The sequence below is a fragment of the Desmodus rotundus genome, chromosome 12 (assembly GCF_022682495.2).
Source record: "Desmodus rotundus isolate HL8 chromosome 12, HLdesRot8A.1, whole genome shotgun sequence".
NCBI classification, from domain to species: Eukaryota; Metazoa; Chordata; class Mammalia; order Chiroptera; family Phyllostomidae; genus Desmodus; species Desmodus rotundus.
The window spans coordinates 27,385,858-27,405,454 of record NC_071398.1 but is presented as its reverse complement, the minus strand read 5'-3'; the positions used below and the strand labels follow the sequence as shown (position 1 = coordinate 27,405,454).

General features: G+C 49.8%; 1 protein-coding gene across 4 annotated transcripts in view; it reads right to left on the bottom strand.

The window, feature by feature from the left end:
* OSGIN1 (oxidative stress induced growth inhibitor 1) overlaps positions 1-19,597 on the bottom strand; it is a 40,127-nt gene that overhangs the window by 2,441 nt on the left and 18,089 nt on the right. The window contains exons 1-6 of one of the 4 annotated variants that reach the window (XM_071219981.1): positions 9,712-9,790; positions 7,932-8,075; positions 3,727-3,831; positions 2,318-2,454; positions 1,286-1,477; positions 954-1,045 (exon numbers count right to left, since the gene is read on the bottom strand). In XM_071219981.1, coding sequence (XP_071076082.1) covers positions 954-1,045; positions 1,286-1,477; positions 2,318-2,454; positions 3,727-3,793 — 488 coding nt within the window. In that variant the 5' untranslated portion in view covers positions 3,794-3,831; positions 7,932-8,075; positions 9,712-9,790. Of the gene's footprint in view, positions 1-953; positions 1,046-1,285; positions 1,478-2,317; positions 2,455-3,726; positions 3,832-7,258; positions 7,413-7,931; positions 8,076-9,711; positions 9,814-19,597 lie in introns of those variants that run through there. The other 3 variants (XM_053914769.2, XM_024556038.3, XM_071219982.1) reach the window with 3 other exon arrangements.

Sequence of the window (19,597 nt, the reverse complement as noted above, 5' to 3'; positions counted from 1 at the left end):
GGCCCTGGACACAGGAAGTGGGCCATGGAGTCGCTCCCCCTCCCTGGGGAATATTATGTGGCCTTGTAAAAGGCTGGTTGCAAATGCCGTCACCACCACGTGAAGTGCTGTGACATAAAGTTAAATTTTAGAAGTTGGATATAAAAGGGTAATGTCTACGAGTGAAATTTAAGTTCCTGCCTGCTAACACATTGCTGTGTGTTGGACGTTTTCCTACCAAGTCTTCAGGGACGAATGTCAGAGAGATGAACAGTGAACCCTGGAGAGGCGGGGTGCCTGCCAGGTGGGGGCGGCGTGCCCCCTGTCATGGCCCCTGAGGGTGGAGGAAACAGGGCAGACGACCAGGCAGGGGGTGACCCTCTGCCTGGACCACTGGGCAACTCCATGTCTCGTGCCCCAGGGGGAGCAGAGGCTGGGACACATTTACTCAGTGATGTGTTTCTCCAGGGTGGCGGTGTGCAGGGAGGTTGTTAAGGAGCAGGAAACAAGAAGGGAAGAAAATACCCCAAGATGTGTGGGATTGGGGTGAGTTGTCTTTTCTTTCTCAATTTTCAGTTTTCAGTAGTGAGGTTGTGTTCCTAATGCAAGAGCATTAGAAATAAATAAATAAAGGAAGGAAGTGTATCCTTTTAGCTGACCTAGAAGGAAAGAGATTGTTCCAGGCCAGGCTCAGACTGGGGGAGGGGCAGCAGGGAGGCCAGAGGACTGGGGAGCAGGGGGAGGGTGCATCATGAGGGAGGAGGGACCAGAGGCCTGGGTCAGCCCAGCTCTGCTGAGCACTTCTTGTGTGGGTCTGTGCAAGTCCCTTCCCCATCGGAGCTCAGTTTCCCCTTGGGGTACGAGAAAGGCAGACGAATGAGCCCTGAAGCCCCTTTACCTCTGGCTGCTGGGCTGGGTGTGGGGGCAGGCCTGGGTCCTCCCTGCCCGCCCTGGGCTTTCCAGGGCTGCCTCACCTTCGCTTCCCGCACATCCAGTCCTTGACCTGCAGGTCCGGGAGCCCCATCCACTGGCCTTGGCTCAGGGTCACCATGGAGCCTTCAATGGACTGTGTGGAAAAGGGTCCTTTGGTCCAGACCCCTGCTAGCCCCCAACCCACTCAGGCTGGAGGGTCCAGGAAGCCTGAACTCATGCAGGGAAATGGGAGAGGGAGGGGGAGTGGAGGGGGCAGTGAATAGGGGAAGGTAGGAAACAGAACAGTCTGAACCCTGAGCTGAGGAGGGAGTCTCCCCAAGACTTCATGTAGGCTCGGCCCAAATCCCCTTGCACCCCTTCTGGGCCCACTTACGTGCCAGGCTCCCCCAGGCAGGTTCCGACCCAGGACCACGTGGGGGATGGCTCGCTCCTTCTGGAGCTTCCAGGTGAGGACGGACTCCACGTCTCCCCCAAAGTCTGTGTCTGGGCGCAGGAGGGCATCAAAGAGCAGGGCCACGGGGCTTTGGCTCCGGCCTTCGAGGCCTTCAGACAGGTAATCCAGGTCCTGGAGGGGGCACACGAGTCAGAGGGGCTGCTGGCGGCAGGCTGCCCAGTCCCGCTTTCCCATCCTAATATCAGGCAGTTGGAGAGGTGGGGAAAGGCTGCCTCTCAGAAGGAGACAATGCACATGGCATGTTAAAGGCTCTGACAAGTCCTGCAGCTGGTTAATTTTGCCAAACCCAGTGTTCCTCAGACAGACTGGAGTAGGAACATTTTCTCCGCGTATTAACTGAGGAACTAGTGTTCTGTAGAAAGCATTTTGAAAAATGCTGATCTGGACCAAACGTGGCTTACTTCCTCACCCACCAACTCGAAGGGGGTTGGGGGGTTGGGGGGTTGGTGACCTGGGGGTCAGATGCTGCCTGGAAGGGAGGTGCAAAATGGATGACCTCTAGGGAGGCAAGGGGCGTGGGGGTGGGGGGGACTCTGCGAGCCCAGTTGGGCAGGAGGCAGTGGAACTGGGGACTGAGGGCAGGGTGCTCTCTGTGACTGGCGTGGTCCGGTGCATAGCAGGATGTTGAATAGCACCCCTGGCCACCACCCTCTCGGCCAGTGGCAGCACCTCTCCAGCTGTGACAACTGACATTGCCTACAGGTGCTGCCAAGGGTCCCCAGTTTAGAACCACTGGTCCAGGGGGGTCAGACAAGCTGATGTGGCATTTGTAGATCTCAAAAGAGAGTCCTGGTTTCTCTTTCAGTTCCCATGGCTGATTCTGTGGCCTCTCCTGTCCCGTGTTTGGTCCTGCTTCTAACAAATGCACACTTTGGTTTCTGCCCTGGGAAAGCTGGGAGAGTTCCCAGCTGGCAGAGGTGTGGGCCCCTGCCCTCTGGAGCTCTGGCCCACCTGGTCCAGGATGGAGACCCCCGGGGCCTCCAGCAGCTTCCTCTGCAGCAGGGGAAGTGGGTGGACGGCATCCGGCTTCACGTAGGGGGTGTAGCCAGAGAGCAGGTAGGACAGGCAGATGCCGGAAGGACCATTGCCTGGGGAGAGAGGGCGGGGTCAGAGGACCAGCACTTTGAGGTGTGGGAGCTCACAACTGCCTAGGGCTTTGTTCTTGACCTGACTCGGTCATTGAATTACTCTTCATTCATAAAAATAAAACATCTATTAAGCCCTTAGCACACGCCAGGCACAGTATATACTAACAATCACTAGAAAGTAATGAACAATTGCTGAGAGCTTACTAGGTGCCAGGAGCTGTACTGCTGAAACAACTTCGTGGTAGTAACCGCTGACATTTATTGAGCGCTTACTGTGTGCCAAGCTTTGTGTCAAGGGATTTTAATAATAAATTAATCATAAACCGACAGCTGTGGCCACCGTGCCAGTCCCCTGAGTGTCCACGTTATCCCACTGAGCTCCCCCAGTGACTGCAGCAAGCACCTGCTACTCTTTTCCTCCTTTTATACTGGAGGAAATTGGGGCACAGAGATGTTAATTACCTTGCCGGTGGCCACACAGCTACTCAGAGAATCTGAGCTAACTAAGAAGGAGTCCTGTCCTTCCAGAGCTCACAGCCTGGTTGGTCAGGTGGAGGAGCGAAATACGGAGGCACAGATTGCTGTGTGTTGGGGGGGGGCGCGGTGAGCCTCTGGGCTTGGGGAGGGGTGCTCAGGAGGGGTGCTAAACCACCTGTGGGCGTCCTGCTGAATGAGTCACACAGCTTATCTGTGTCATTCCTTGGGCAATTAACCTCGTAACATTGCTTCTATTATTATCATCCCCTCTTTCTTTATCTTGTGCCATTTAGAATATTACCCACTGTGCAGCACTATGAAAGAACGAACCACACAAAACTGCTGATGTTCAACAGTTTGGACTTACAAAAATGAACCACATGTCGTGTGGTTCAACCTGATGCTCGTGTGGAGGAGGGGCTGTCTGTCACCCTTCTCGGCAGACCTGAGGACAGGAAGGACCACACAACAGCTGTGCACCCTGTCCCTCAGGCACCCAGTGGGTTGCCAGGCACAGGGAACGCACCAGCCACACAGACTCTGGACCAGGCCTGCGCCCTCGCTGCTCTTGCCTTGCGGGTTCTTAGAAGGGTTACATCAAACAATACTGCATACGGTGTAAGCGTAGCCCTGGGCACACAGTGAGCACTCAGTGGCCGATTTTAAAGACAACAATTGTAAAAAAAAAAAAAAAAAAAAAAGGCCAGATAGAGCCTTGCCTGACCCCTGACCTCTGATCCTAGGGGCACCCCGGAGAGTTGGGTGCAGCCCTCCCCTGCCCAGGGTGGTACTCACCGATAATGACGACCTCCAGGGGCTCCAGGCTGCTGGTGCCGAGGTGGTTCTTGCTCCAGCTGCTCATGGCTGCAGGGGGTGGGGGGCTTGGTGCTGGTAGCTGACCTGGAGGCACAGGGAGGGAAGTGCCCTTGGATGAGCCTTGGGTGTCATATGGTCCCTTATCTCATATATGGTGTCCTCCTGTGGCCCTTGGGGTCAAGTCCAAGGTCCTCCCTGAGACATATAAGGAGGCCTGACTTCTCTCCCTTCTTGCTTCCTCACACGTGCTGTATTCCAGTCAGGCCTTCCCCCTCCTCCAGTCAGGCAGGGTCCCCAGCCTGGTCACCTCTGTCTCTCTGAGTCTGGGTCATTCTCCCCATCTCACCAGTGGGGCAGTAGGAGTACCCGAAGCCTATTCGCCACCTTCCATGGGGCCTCCTCTGCCCAACCCAGAGGGCAAGGCCTGCTCCACATGGCTGTGCCAGCCATGGCGCCAGCCTTCAGGTCTTGGGTGTAGCCTGGTGGACTTTGGAGCCATAGCCTGGCCCCACTGAGGTGCTTCCCAGCTGGTGACCATGGGCCCAGTCCTGGACATTCCTGGGTCTGTTTCCTCATCCGTAAATGGGAAAAATGTCCCTAACCCCATAGGGCTGCCGGGGACAGTGAGGCCATATATGTGAAGCACCTGCCTGGAGCCATGGGGAAAGATCTGAGCTCACTGCCTGCCCTAGGGGCTGGGCGGGGATTCGGGGCAACTTTGGAAACCTGGAGTAATTTGATTTGGGGAGAATGCCTGTAAACCTGCTCATTTCTGGAGCATCTACGCCCCCTGCTGGCCACATGCCAAAATTACTTGACGGGACCCAAATCCTGTTCTTAGGGCGTAGCTGCTGCTCGAGAGTCCAGACCTACATCCTCCGCACCCCCAACCCCTTTATCGCGGCCCGCCTTACCCACTGTGCAGCAGCCCGGCCGTCCCGAGGGCCACAAGGCAACGCCCACGTGAGTGTGCGAGGGACGGGCGGGCATTCGGCACTCGCTATCTACTGGGTATTTAATGCACTTTTCTGGAGTCCTCCTCATGCTGACTGCGTGCAGAAAGTGCCGTTACTGCTACTGTCCCATTTAACAATGTGTACACTAGGGCTCAGAGAGGCCGCGCAAGCTCTCCGTGTCATGCAGCAGGCGATTAAGCGCAGGGCTAGCTGGTGCCAAGGCCTTGCCTGGGGCATGCCACTTGGCAGGGCTCCTCGCCTCTGCGGGGCCTAGGCCCCCCGACGGCCCCCCTCTCCTGTTGAGATGAGCCTGCGTCCTCCAGCATCTCCCAGAGGAAACAAAAGGTGGCACCCTGCTGACATCGGGGTGCACGGTCTCGGGCCTGGCTCCCCGCAGGGAGAGCCTGAGGAGAGGATTTTGGGGTTCACCACCACCACTCATTACAACCAGCTAACGTTTCTGTTCTTCTGTAGAGTTAGCTGGGTGCCAAGTATGTCCTAAACACGCTGTGTACATTAGCTAATTTAATTGTATTTAACCGGGTTGTTAGAGGTAGTCTTATAATCATTGCCGTATTACAGATGGGGAAACTGAGGCCCAGCGAGCTTCCTACAGCCCTGTGCAGTGTGCGAGGAGTTTTGCCCTGGCTTGCACAGGTTGAGCTGGTTGGAGCCCAGGCCACCTTCCGGAGTGCGGTGTGACAGGCTGCGAGAGCTCCCTGCCACAGACCTGCCTGGCCCGGGTGAGTGCAGCGCAGTGTCTGTCCCCGCTGACCCGATCACCCTAGGCTCTGTCCCAGCACTGGCAGTGGGGCGGTGGGGGGTGGTGCAGCCAGGGGGCGGATGTTCCTAGCTGGGATGGGACAGTTTCTCAGTAGCCACTGGTGGCCCTTGCGAATAGGACTGCAGCTCCCAGAGCTCTTCCTCTCATTCTCCTGGTGCCTTCAAACAGCCCTGGGGCACCCATTCCTTGTCTTCACTGTCCCCAGGAGTAACAGCAAAGGGGACACGTGTGATGTCCTTGCTAAATGCCCCCTGAGCATTAGCTCCTTTAAACCTCACGGTAACCCACTTTACAGGTGAGAACACTGAGGTTGGGGGAGGTGAGGCCACGCCCCTGGAACTAACATTCGATCCCTGTGGGCTGAGACCACTGAGACATCCACGACCCCCAGGTGAGCACGCCAACCTGCTCCAGGCTGGCCCGGCGCTCCCACCGCAGGCCACCCTTCACCTCCTGCCTCACCCACTCCTCCCGTCCCGCAGTGAGGAGGGCACAGGCAGGCACCCTCCCTGACAGGCGAGGGATCAGAACTGGTGGCCCCTTATCATGCTGCACAGGCGGCCCAGGACTTTGGACTCCAGGCCCAGTGCTCACTCCCAGAAGCTTCTGGATGTCATGCACATGAGGTTACTACCCAGAGCCGACTGGAGAGGTCACTCCCTGAGCAGCTTAGGGCTCAAATGGCCGCAGAGGAAGGCTAACTGCCAAACTGCAACAGATACTTTGAAAGTTTTTCTGTTCGCACTTCTTTTACACTTCTTAGTTCTGTGGAGCCAAAGCAGTCCATTTTCAATGTTAACTTTTTGTTTTAAGTCCCTCTGGCTGAAGATGGAAAATGTCATCTAGGGAAAGTTAACATTAAAAACTGATTCAAATTCACAAAAGCAGATGAACATAAGCAAAATGGAAACGACCACACTTCCAACGACGTTCCCTCTGCGTGTGCCGCACTGGTGCTTCTGAGGCCATTAAGCTTCAAACTGCTCTAAGTGTCTGGGACGCCTGCGTGGCTGCCGGGGTCAGCCCCTCGGGTGGCCCCTTGCTCAGCATGGGCTTTCCTCACCAGAGGGAGGACCAGAGGTCAGGAGGAAGGAGGTGGCTTGCTGGCTGCCCAGAACTGTGAGGCCATGCCCACAAGCAAAAATCCTGCCCCTTGATGCCTGTCAGTGTCACCAAGAAAGTGACATGAGGCTGTGGCAGGGGGAGGATGAAGAGGCACTCTGTCAACCGAGCCTCTCCCACCAGGAGCCCCGAGAGCTCTGAGGTTCCCCAGACTCCCTGATCTTGGCACTCTAGCCTTCCGTAAGAAGCCAAGTCCCTGGGACCCATGGGGCAGGCCGTGCTCGGGCATGCAGGGTGGGGGGGGCTCTGCCCCACTTGAATAGGAGAAGTGGGGGCCCCAAGGGAAGCACTTAGTCTGGCTTCAGAGCCTAGTGGCCTAGAGACACTGGGCAGCATGCCTGGCGTGGCCACACCTCTCTCTCTCCTGCCAAGAGCAGCGTCACATGGCCAGGGCGTGTCCTGATGGCGGGCAGCAGGACAGCTGTCCAGCTGAGGTTGCCAGGCACCTGGAGATAGGCATGACCGGAAGGGGGAACCTGGAGGGGGTGGGGGGGGTGCGGAGAATCATGCCAGCCTGGGAAGCCAGGGTGGGCCTCCTCCCAGGACCACCAGGGGTTCCCTTGCCTGGCTCCAGGACCCTGCCTGCCACCCCTGCTCAGGATATGCCACCTCCCACTCCCAACCTCAGTGCCTTGCCGAGGCCACTCACCTGACGAGCAGGGGATGAAGGAGACCGGGGAGCTTGGCCTGGTCAGACACTATGAGGGCCAGGAGGTCAGGGTGCCCGCTGAGGGAGGTCAACCATTACCCCTTGGGGATCTCAGAGGCTGTGAAAGGCCCTAGCAAGGGAGGGTATTTCAAGGGTTGGAAAGAGGCGGGCAGTGGGCGGGGCCAGGAAAATCACTTTCATAAGCATGAGTCAGCAGGGGCCCCTGGATGAATGAACTTGGCAGTCATCCTGCCTGCCCCAGGGCCAGCCTTAAAGGGGTCCACCCACGGGGCGGTCTGTGTGGCAGAGGGACTGGGGGTGACCAGGCTGGCTCTACCCTTGGGTCTCAGTCAGTGAATGGAGGAACCAGGGCCCCCTGAATGAGCCAACCTGGCCTTTTCCATTAGGGAGGAGGAGACAGACCTGCCCAACGTAGAGCGGCACCTGTAAGGGGAGAGTTCTGTTCCTTCATCCTACCTGGTTCCACGGGTGCCTGCACTCTGCTCCCCCTCCCACAAGACGCCCTCTGGCACCACGCTGTCCAAGCTGAGAACCCAGCTCTGCCATGTCCTGGGCAAGCTGCCTCAGTTTCCTCATCTGAAAAATGGGGTTAAGTAACAGACTCTTCTGCTGGGGGTGGGAGTGGCATTGAAGTGACCTCACCCTCGGTTACCTGGCCTGAACCGTGAAGCCGGCTCTCTGGTTCTGTCTTTTTTTCTTTGTTCTTTCTTTTCCTCAGCACGGAGCAGTGCACACTTCACATTTTGCTGATTCTTGCTTATTTTATTGTCTCTGTCCTCAAGCCAGGATGTGGGTTCTGTGTGGGTAGGGAAGTGTAACTTTGCCTGTTTTATCCTGCGTCTCGAATACTGCTCAGCACATAGTAGGCACTTGGGAAGGAGGGAAAGCAGGGAGGGAGGGAGGGAGTGAGTTGGGGCAGTGTTTGGCCCGTGACCTCAGTGTGCACATTAGCTGTTATTTTCATTGTCCATGTGATTGTCCCCCATGTGCTGTCCTCTTAGCTGGGGACTTTCTTGCCAGCCCTGCCCAGTGGATGGGGGCCCATGGGTGGTAAGTAAAGCACTCACTTTGCATGCAAAACTCAAGGAGGTGCCCCAAACACTGAAAGATCAAGAAAATATCTTAATGCGATTAAAAAAAATCACAATTAATGCAATAAAATCTAGGATAAACAAAATATTAGAAGTCCAAATAAAGACAGGGTCTGAAGCAGGGCCATGTTGAGCCGCACCGAAGCCCGCCACAGGGAATCAGAACACGGGCGCTGTCTTTGTTTGCAGCTCCGCTATTCCCTTCACCCTGGAGTGAGCATTACTTTTGATCTTTAGAAATATTGCGTAGACACGCTATGCGCCTTGATTTTTGGAGCGCCCCTTGCATTTTGTGCCAGAGGTGATATTTCTCTCCTTGTCCCGGTGCTGGTGGTGACGGGGGACCAGGTGTGACTCCAGGGTTCTTTTGGGGATGGGGGTGGGGCACCTCTGAGGATGCAGAGACCTGATGGGACCTGGAGAGAGAGGGGCTGTGGGGGGGGGGGAGGGGAAAGGGAGATAGAGAGGGAGAGAGGGAGAGAGAGGGAGAGAGAAGGAAGGAGGAGCAGGGTGAAGGCCCAGGGAGGGGCGGCGGCTGGGCATGAGCACCCCGCACACAAAGGGTTGGAGGCAGTTTGAGCTGCTGGGGTGAGAAGTGTGGTCCTGGGCTTAGGGAAGATGTTAAGACCAGGTGGGCCCACGGCCAAGGGTCTCAGGGCCTGGGGAGATGAGCGGGAGGGTGGCTGTCGCAGAGCCAGGCCTGCTCTGGGCCACACCCTTCTGCCTGCCCAGTCCCCGGGGGGCCCTGGGAAAATGCCTTGTGCCCAGGCCCTCACTCTCAGAAGGGCCCTGCACTGGTTTAATGTCCTGTTGCCATCACCTTGCAGTCCTTAACAATTTTTGAACAAGCAGTCCCACATTGTCATTTTGCTCTGGGCCCCACACATCTTGTGACTGGTCCAGGCTGGGCAGCACCGCCGTGTGTCGGGATGTGGGGGGTGAGGGCTGGTCTCTGGGTTCAGCGCTACGAGTTGGGTGAGCTCAGGGAGGCACTGCCTCCTTGGAGCCTCATGTTATCCAGGGGAAAATGGCACTCGTAGTCCTTTCCCCCTGGGGTCCTCGACAGCAGTGACCCCTGGGGCCATGTAGCCTGTGTGGTATGTGTGTGGGGGCGGTTAGAGGGAAGCCCCCTGCTCCTGCCTCAGCTCTGCTGCAGGTGTTCTGTGTGGCCTTGGGCCAGGGGTCTACCTCTCTGGGCTTCTGTTCCAGCCATGGCCTTGTTACCAACCGCCACTCTCTGACACTCTGAACCCATGCCCGACATGCAGACCAGGACCCAGTGGGGGTCTGACCACACGGGGAGCCCCGAGAGAGTGGGGCTGTCCAGCTTCAGTGACGTACCTCTGGTGCAGGCTGCATCTTCCCCCAGCAGCTGCCTCTCCGGCTCCACTTCCCCATCCCAGGGCTCTGGTCTGCAATTGCCCAGTGCTTTTGGTGTGTAAACTGAGGCAGAGAGAGACACCCCAGGGTCAGAGATTCCCATTGGAGGCGGGGCTGAGGCTTGGGGAGGCTTGGGGATGGACATACAGAGTGGGGAGCCTGGGAAGGAGGGGCCCTGGCCTGTGTTTCCTCCCTGACTTGCCCCGCCGCCCACGCTGGCCCTGACCACTCTTCCGGATTTGGAAAGTTTGCTGATACAGAGAATTGTGGACAAGATGTGGACTTTCTCCCCTGCCACCTGTTTACTGGCCAGGAAATTATCGGAAATAGAATGCATTGAATTGCTTCCAGAAAGGTCGACTAAGACAAAGACAGATGATGTCACAGACAGACACAGGGGTGGTGGCTGAAGAGGGGCCACGGAAAGAGGAGGAGCAGGTTGACCCTGGGGGGCTGTGCTCCTGGACTCCACTGGGCACCCCAGGTCCTCCAGTCCTGCTCTGTCCCTTTTTCCACCACGAGTTCAAGGGACTGTTAAACCCCTGAACCTTGAGCCTCTGAATTCAGATGTGATGAAATTAGGGTGGCAGATACAGCAAATAAAAATGCAGGGGCCCAGGTAACACGGAACTTCAGAGAAACAAGAAATAAACTTTTAATATGAATATGTCTCACGAAGTATTTGGGATGTACTTACACTAATTTTTAAAATAATTTATTGGAAATTAAAAGTTACCTGGGCAGCCTGTATTTTATTTGGCAAATCCAGCTGTAAGAGTTAAATACACACTAGATTTCAAAGAGGTCGTACAATAAAAAAAAGGAAGAAGGTACAAATGTCTCATTAGTAATTTTTACATGGATTATACGTTGAAGTGAAAATATTTTGGACATCTGGGCTTAAATAAGATACACTATTAAATTTTAATGTCACCCAATTTTTAAAATTTTTTTAACGTGGCTCCTGGGACCTGTAGTTACACATCCCCTCTCACTAGGTTTCCCCCGGTGCTGGCACCTGCTGCGGGCTGCTTATGCCAACCGGGGCACTCCCAGGGCTGGCACTGAAAGGCTCCCTGTGGTCCCGGAACCCACTCAGTCCTGAACGGCCTGGATGGTCCCCTGGGAGAATTGCAAGGGGCTGGGCAGTGTGACACTTCCCTTGCGGGCCTCAGTTTCCCCATCTGTGCAGTGATATTGCCAATGTGGAGCTTACAAGGTGCGGCTGAGGGGGGTACCTAGCACTTGGGGGGTGCTCAGACTCAGCAGTCTGCCCTGCTAAGTAATGGCAGCCCCATCCCCCCACCCTCCAGGCTTCCCCTGCCCTCCTGCAATTGCTTGGGAGCTGGGGGACCATTGGAAGGGAAGGAAGAGTGGCCTCAGGGAGCTTCTCTGGGGCTCCTGGTACTGAAATGGCTCTCCCTTGCCCCTGTGTGGAAACTGCCATTCCTTACTCCCTTAGAAATCCCAGAAGCACTCCAGGCCCCTCCTCCCACCTGCCCTCCTCATCTCTTCTCCCTTTGGTGACTCCTGCAGCTCTGTCACTTGCTGGGCACCTCTAGGAGCTGGGCACTGTGCACAGAAGTTTATTTATACACAGATGAGGCCCAGAAGCCAATCTTGAGCCTGAGGTCACACAGCACAAGCAACAGAGCTGGGGCTCAAATCCAGGGCTGCTACTGCAGAATCTGGGGACCTTCAAGAAAAAGGAAGACAAGGAACTAACTAAGGAACAACGTTCCTCTTATCTCAGGTGCAGAGTCAGGCCCAGGGACTCTCCTGAAGCACCTGCCTATCCCCACAGCCACCCCTTTATGAGGTGCCCTCACTGTAAGGCATTTCAGGGACCCCTGCATTTGATCCATACACCAGTCCAGTAAGGAACGGGCGGGGTTATTATTCTCTCATTCTACAAGTGAGGAAACTGAGGCCCTGAGAGTGTGAGATGTGGCCTCAGGTCCTGGCGTGTGGCTGAGCTGGGCCTGTGACCAGGTTCTCCTCAGTGCCCTGGCATGACAAGACCAGGCCCTTCCAGTATACAACAGGAGGACTAGTATTTGCCCTGTGCCTCATTGTTTACAGTCTTGTTATTTCACTTTACTTCACTGATCTTACCAACAACCAGAGAGGTGGGCAAATATTTTCAATGACAAATTTAGTTTGCAGATGAAGAAACCCAGAGCACCTTGCCCAAGGCCACATAGCCATGAAGTGGGGGAGGAGACTCAGACTACTATTCTAGATGCCGCTCCAGGATGATGGTGTGTGGCCAGGCTTCATGATGGCGGAGTTACCGTAGATCCCTGGGGAGACAGTGTCAATGCTGGGAAAGGCCTGTGCCCTGGTCCCCCACGGAGATAGAAGGAAGGTCAGGAGCTAAACAGGGAGTGTGGGATAGGCCTCAGGAGGACCATCTGCACAGGGGTAAGTTTGAAGGTGTTCCAGCCACATTCTCTGTTTCTGGATTACCATTTTTCCTTAAAACCAGGGGAAAGTTTTTGCTGAAAGTGAATGTGCCTGTCCCACAGTCAGGGTGGGCAGGAAGTCCTGCCCAGGGGTGTGAAAGGCTGCCACTTTAATGTCAGACAAAGCAAGATTCTGCTCCATCTCCTTCAGCTGTGTGACTCTGGGCAAGTGACTTGACCTCTCTGAGCATCCAGGATTTTCTTCTATGTGAGGTATGCATAATGGCAGAGCAGTGCTTCTCTTCCCTGCTTCACAACAGAATCACTTGGGGGAGTATTTGAAGATACGCTAATACCCAGGCCCCAGACCCAGAGATTTTGACATCATTGGCTGCAGTGTGGCTAGATGTGGGGAGTCACTGGCTGGGTATGTGTGTTCTTGAGGCTGTTGGAAAGATGAACTGAGATACAGTGTGGAAATCACATAGCCCAAGGAGATGCCAGTACATTAGACCCCTTTCCACTGCAGCAGCCTGTCTTTTTGTGAACTATATTCTTGATGCTGTACAAGATAGTCATGAGGTCTAAAAGACAAAGATGTCTTCAGAAAAGGATCATCGGATAGAGAACCTATTTCAAAAAATAATGACAGAAAACTTCCCTAACTTGGTGAGGGAAAATGTCACCAAGTCCAAGAAGCACAGAAGTTCCCAATCAAGATGAACCCAAGTAGGCCTACTCCAAGACATATTACAATCAAAATGGCTACATTTAAAGACAAAGAGAGAATCTTAAAGGCAGCAAGGGAGAAACAGCTAGTAACATACAAGGGAGCCCCGATAAGACTAGCAGCTGATTTCTCAACAGAAACACTATAAGCCAGAAGGGAATGGCAAGAAATACTCCAAGTAATGAAAAGCAAAGGCCTATAACTGAGACTACTCTATCCAGGAAGGCCCTCAATTAAAATGGAAGGTGAAATAAGGAGCTTCCCAGATAAAAGAAGGCTAAAAGAATACACCTCCACCCAGCCAGCACTGCAAGACATGCTAAAGGGACTGCTTTAAGAACAGGAATAAAAAGAGTGAGACAGGGAGGACCACAGGTACAAAGGGAAAAAATGGCAGTGAATAAGTACTTATTAATAATAACCTTAATGTAAATGGATCAAATGCTCCAGTCAAAAGACATAGGGTAGCTGAATGGATAAGAAAAGATGACCCACATATATGCTGTCAACAAGAGACCACTTCTGAACAAAAGACCTACACAGGATGAAAGTGAAGGGATGGAAAAAAATATTCCATGCAAATGGACATGAAAGAAAGCAGGGGTAGCATTACTTCTATCAGACAAAATAGACTTCAAAACATAGGCCATGAGAGACAAAGAAGTCCATAATACTTAAGAAAGTACTCCAACAAGAGGTTATAACTCTTGCAAACATATAAGCACCCAGTATAGGTGCACCTAAATATATAAAGAAAATCTTGGAGGACTTTAAGAAAAAGATAGGCAGCAATACAGCCATTGTAGGGGATTTTAACACACTACTGTCAAAAATGGATACATCTTCCAAACAAAAAAATCAATAAAAATATTGCAGAGTTGAATGACACTCTAGATCAAATTGACATAATTGATAGTTATAGAACATTTCACTCCAAAGAAGGAAAAATGCACATTCTTCTGAAATGCACATGGGTCATTCTCAAAGATAGACCACAGGGTAGGACACAAAACAAGCCTTAACAAATTCAAGAAAATTGAATTCATACCAAGCATCTTCTCAGATCACAATGGCTTGATACTAGAGACCAACCTCAAGGGGGAACCCCCCCAAACATTCAAATACATGGAGGCCAAATGACATGTTATTAAATAATGAATGGGTTAACAATGAGATCAAGGAAAAAAATCAGAAAGTATCTGGCAACAAATGAAAATGAACACACAACAACCCAAAATCTATGGGACACAGAGAAGGCAGTCCTGAGAGGGAAGTTCATAGCAATTCAGATTTACCTAAAGAAGACAGAAAAATCTCAAACGACTTAACCTTACATCTAAAAGAACAAGAGAAACAACAACAAACAATGCCCAGAACAAGCAGAAGGAAGGAAATAATGAAAATCAGAGCTGAATTAAATGGCATAGAGACTAAAAAACAATTCAAAGGATTGATGAATGCAGGAGCTTGTTCTTTGAAAAGATAAACAAAATTAACAAACTATTAACCCGACTCATCAAGAAAAAAAAGAGAGAGGATCCAAATAAAATCAGAAATGAAAGAGGAGAAGTAACAACCGATACCACAGAAATACAAAGGATTGTAAGAAGTTACTATGAACAACTATGGTATATGCCAAGAAATTGGACAACCTGGGTGAAATGGATAAAGTTCTAGAAACATACAATCTTCCAAAACTGAACCAGGAAGAAGCAGAAAACCTTAATAGACCAACAGCAACTAGCAAAATTGAAGCAGTAATCAAAAATCTCCTGGCATACAAAAGCCCTGGTCCAGATGGCTTCACAGGTGAATTTTACCAAACATTCAAAGAAGAACTGACAACTCTCCTTCTTAAACTATTTCATAAAATTCAAGAGGAGGAAAGACTCCCAAACTCTTTTTACAAGGCCAGTATTATCCTAACCCCCAAATCAGGTAAAGACACAAGAAAGAAAATCATAGGCCAATATCTCTGATGAACACAGATGCTAAAATTCTCAAAAAAATACTAGTAAATCAAATCCAACAACACATTAAAAAGATCATACACCATGATCAAGTGGGATTTAGTCCAGGGATGCAAGGATGGTACAATATCTGCAAAAAAATAAACACAATACACCATATAAACAAAATGAAAGACAAAAATCACACGATCATATCAATAGATGCAGAAAAAGCATTTGATAAAATCCAGCACCCATTTATGATAAAAATGCTCAGCAAAGTGGGAATAGAGGGAGCATACCTCAACATAATAAAGTCATATATGAGAGACCTACAGCCAACATCATACTCAATGGGCAAAAACTAAAAGTGTTTCCCTTAAGATCGGGAACAAGGCAAGGGTGTCCACTTTCACCACTTCTACTCAACATAGTACTGGAAATCCTAGCCACAGTGATCAGACAAGAAAAAGAAATAAGAGGCATCCAAATTGGAAAGGAGGAAGTAAAACTTATTATTTGCAGATGACATGATAGTGTATATAGAAAACCCTATAAGTTTCACCAAAAAACCACTTGACCTAATAAGTGAATTTGGCAAAGTAGCAGGAAACAAAGTCAATATTCAGAAATTGTTGGCATTTTTGTATACCACTAATGAACTACCAGAAAGAGAAACTAAAACAACAACAACAACAACAACAACAACATTTACTATAGCAGCAAAAAATTAAAAAGTACCTAGGAATAAATTTAACCAAGGAAGTAAAAGACCTATACCCGCAAAACTATAGAACACTGAAGAAAGAAATGGAGAAAGATACAAATAAATGGAAGCACATACTCTGTTCATGGTTTGGAAGAATTGACAAAATGTCCATACTACTTAAAGTAATCTATGGATTCAACACAATTACTGTTAAAATACCAAGGGCGTATTTCACAGATCTAGAATAAGTACTTCAAAAATTTACATGGCACCAGATTTCAGGCCAAGATGGAGGCAAAGGTATATACACTTTGCCTCCTTGCACAACCAAAAGAAGGACAATAACAAATTTAAAAACAAAAAATAACCAGAACTGCTAGGAAATCAAACTGTATGGAAATCCGACAACCAAAGAGTTAAAGAAGAAACATTCATCCACACCAGGGGTGTCAAACTCATTTTAACCAGGGGCCACATCAGCCTCACAGTTGCCTTCAAAGGGGTGAATGTAATTTCAGGACTGTATAAATGTAACTACTCCTTAACAGTTAAGCGAGAGCATGGTACTGCCTACAGGTAGAAACAAGGTGCCAGGCCGGATAAAACAAGGTGGAGGCCCGGATTCGGCCCACGGGCCTTGTGTTTGCCACCTGTGATCCAGACCATTAGGAGGGGTGGAGATGGGCAGCTGGGGCAGAGAGGACTAATGGCAAGGCTGTGGCTGGAGGACTGGGAGGTCCCACATTTGCATGTGGATAAACCGGGAGGGACAACTGGGGAGTGAGACAGACTGCACATCCCACCGTTCCAGAGCAGGGAAATAAAGCCTGAAAACTTCTGACTGGAAAAATCTGTAGGGGTTGAGGCAGCAGGAGAAACTCCCAGCCTTGCAGGAGAGTTTGTTGGAGAGACCCACAGGGTCCTAGAATGTACACAAAACCACCCACTGGGGAATTAGCACCAGAAGGGCCCAATTTGCTTGTGGGTAGCAGAGGAAGTGACTGAAAGCTGGCTGAGAGCTGAGCAAGCAGCATTGTTCCCTCTTGGACCCCTCCCCCACATGCGGCACCACAATGCAGCGATGTGAGTTACCCCACCCTGGTGAACACCTAAGGGCCTGCCCATAACTACGTAACAGGCGTGCCAAGACAAAAAAATATGGCTGAAATGAAAGAATGGATCAAAGCTCCAGAAAAAATACAACTAAGTGATGAAGAGATAGCCAGCCTATCAGATGCAGAGTTCAAAACACTGGTAATCAGGATGCTCACAGAAATGGTTGAGTATGGTTGCAAAATAAAGGAAAAAGTGAAGGCTATGAAAAGTGAAATAAAGGAAAATGTACAGGGAACCAAAAGTGATGGGAAGGAAACTGGGACTCAAATCAATGGTTTGGAGCAGAAGGAAGAAATAAACATTCAACTAGAACAGAATGAAGAAACAAGAATTCAAAAGAATGAGGAGAGGCTTAGGAATCTCCAGGACAACTTTAAACATTCCAGCATCCGAATCATAGGGGTGCCAGAAAGAGAAGAGGAAGAGCAAGAAATTGAAAACTTATTTGAAAAAATAATGAAGGAGAACTTCCCCAATCTGGCAAAGGAAATAGACTTCCAAGAACCCCAGGAAGCTCAGAGAGTCCTAAAGAAGTTGGACCCAAGGAAGCACACACCAAGGCACATCATAATTACATTACCCAAGATTAAAGATAAGGGGAGAATGTTAAAAGCATCAAGAGAAAAGGAGACAGTTATCTACAAAGGAGTTCCCATGAGACTATCAGATGATTTCTCAAAAGAAACCTTGCAGGCAAGAAGGGATTGGGAAGAAGTATTTGAATTCATGAAAGGCAAGGACTTACATCCAAGATTACTCCATCCAGCAAAGCTATCATTTAGACGGGAAGAGCAGATAAAGTGCTTTCCAGATAAGGTCAAGTTAAAGGAGTTCATCATCACCAAGTCCTTGTTATATGAAATGTTAAAGGAACTTATCTAAGAAAAAGAAGAACAAAACTATGAAAAGTAAAATGATAAAAAACTCACAACTATCAACAACTGAGCCTAAAAAACAAAAACTAAAACTAAGCAAACAACTAGAACAGGAACAGAATCACAGAAATGGAGATCACGTAGAGGGTTATCATTAGGAAAGGGGAGGGAGGAGAATGGGGGAAAAGGTACAGGGAATAAGAGGCATAAATGGTAGGTACAAAATAGACAGGGGGAGGTTAAGAATAGTATGGGAAATGGAGAAGCCAAAGAACTTATATGTATGACCCATGGACATGGACTAAGGTGGGAGAATGATGGTGGGAGGGGGGCACAAGGAGGAAAGGAATAAAGGGGAGAAAAAAATGGGACAACTGTAATAGCATAATCAATGAAATATATTACAAATTTTATATGGAACCAAAAAAGACCCCATAAGCCACAGCAATCTTGGGGAAGAAGAACAAAGTAGGAGAGATCACAATACCTGACATCAAACTATACTATAAAGCCACTGTAATCAAAACAGTCTGGTACTGGCATAAGAACAGACACATAGATCAATGGAACAAAACAGGGAGCCCAGAAATAAAACCATGTCTCTATGGTCAATTAATATTTGACAAAGGAGGCACAAGTGTAAAATGGAGTAAAAATAGCCTCTTCAATAAATGGTGTTGGGAGAACTGGACTGGTACATGCAAAAAAAAAAAAAAAAAAAAAGACAGAAAAAAGAAAAGAAAGAAACTAGACCACCAACTTACACCATAGACCAGAATAAACTCAAAATGGGTAAAAGACAAATATAAATCATGATACCATAAAAGTCTTAGTGAATAACATAGGCAGTAAAATTTCAGATATCCCACACAGCAATATTTTTGCTAGTATATCTCCTAAGGCAAGGGAAATAAATGGAAAAAATAAACAAATAACACTACATCAAATTAAAAAGCTTCTGCATAGCTAAAGAAATCAGCATCAAAAAGGAAAATGAACTGGCTATATGGGAGAACATATTTACTAATGCTACACTGGACAAGGGTTTGATCTCCAAAATATGTAAAGAACTCATACAATTCAACACCAGGAAGATAAACAATCCAATTAAAAAATGAGCAAAGGACCTGAATCCACACTTCTCTGAGGAGGATGTACAGATGGCCCACAGTCATATGAAAAATCACTAGCCATCAGAGAGATGCAAATTAAAACCACAATGAGATATCACCTCACACCTGTCAGCATGGCTATCATCAATAAATCAACAAAAACAAGTGCTGGCGAGGATGTGGAGATAAGAGAGCCCTAGTGCACTGTTGGTGGGAATGCAGACTGGTGCAGCCACTGTGGAGAACAGTATGGAATTTCCTCAAAAAATTAAAAGTGGAACTGCCTTTTGACTCAGTGATTCCACTGCTGGGAATATACCCTAAGAATCCCCAAACACCAATTCAAAAGAACTCATGCACCCCTATGTTCATAGCAGCGCTATTTACAATAGCCAAGTGTTGGAAACAGCTTAAGTGCCCAACAGTAGCTGAATGGATCAAAAAACTGGTTCATTTACACAATGGAATACTACATAGCAGAAAGAAAGAGGAAGGAATTCCTACCTTTTGTGACAGCATGGATGGAGCTGGAGACTATTATGCTAAGTGAAATAAGCCAGTTGGTGAAAGACAAATACCATATGATCTCACCTATAAGAGGAATCTAATGAACAAAATAAACTAATGAGCAAAATTGAACCAGAGGCATGAAACCTGGAACAGACTGATAGTGGCCAGAGGTGGGGGGTGGAGGGGGTTAATGGTGGAAAGAAGAGGAAGGGACTAGTCAAAGAACATGTATGAATGACCCATGGACATGGACAAAGGTGTGGGGATGGATTGTGGGAGCAGGCAGGTGGGCTGGACAGAGGAGGGCAAAGGGGGAAAAATTGAGACACCTGTAATAGAACAAACAAGAGTAAAAAAAGAAAAAAGAGAAATATATCTGCAGAAAAGCCAGACCACTGGGCCAGCAGGGGCCAGCGGGTGACCCTGGTGGAGGTCTCAGGA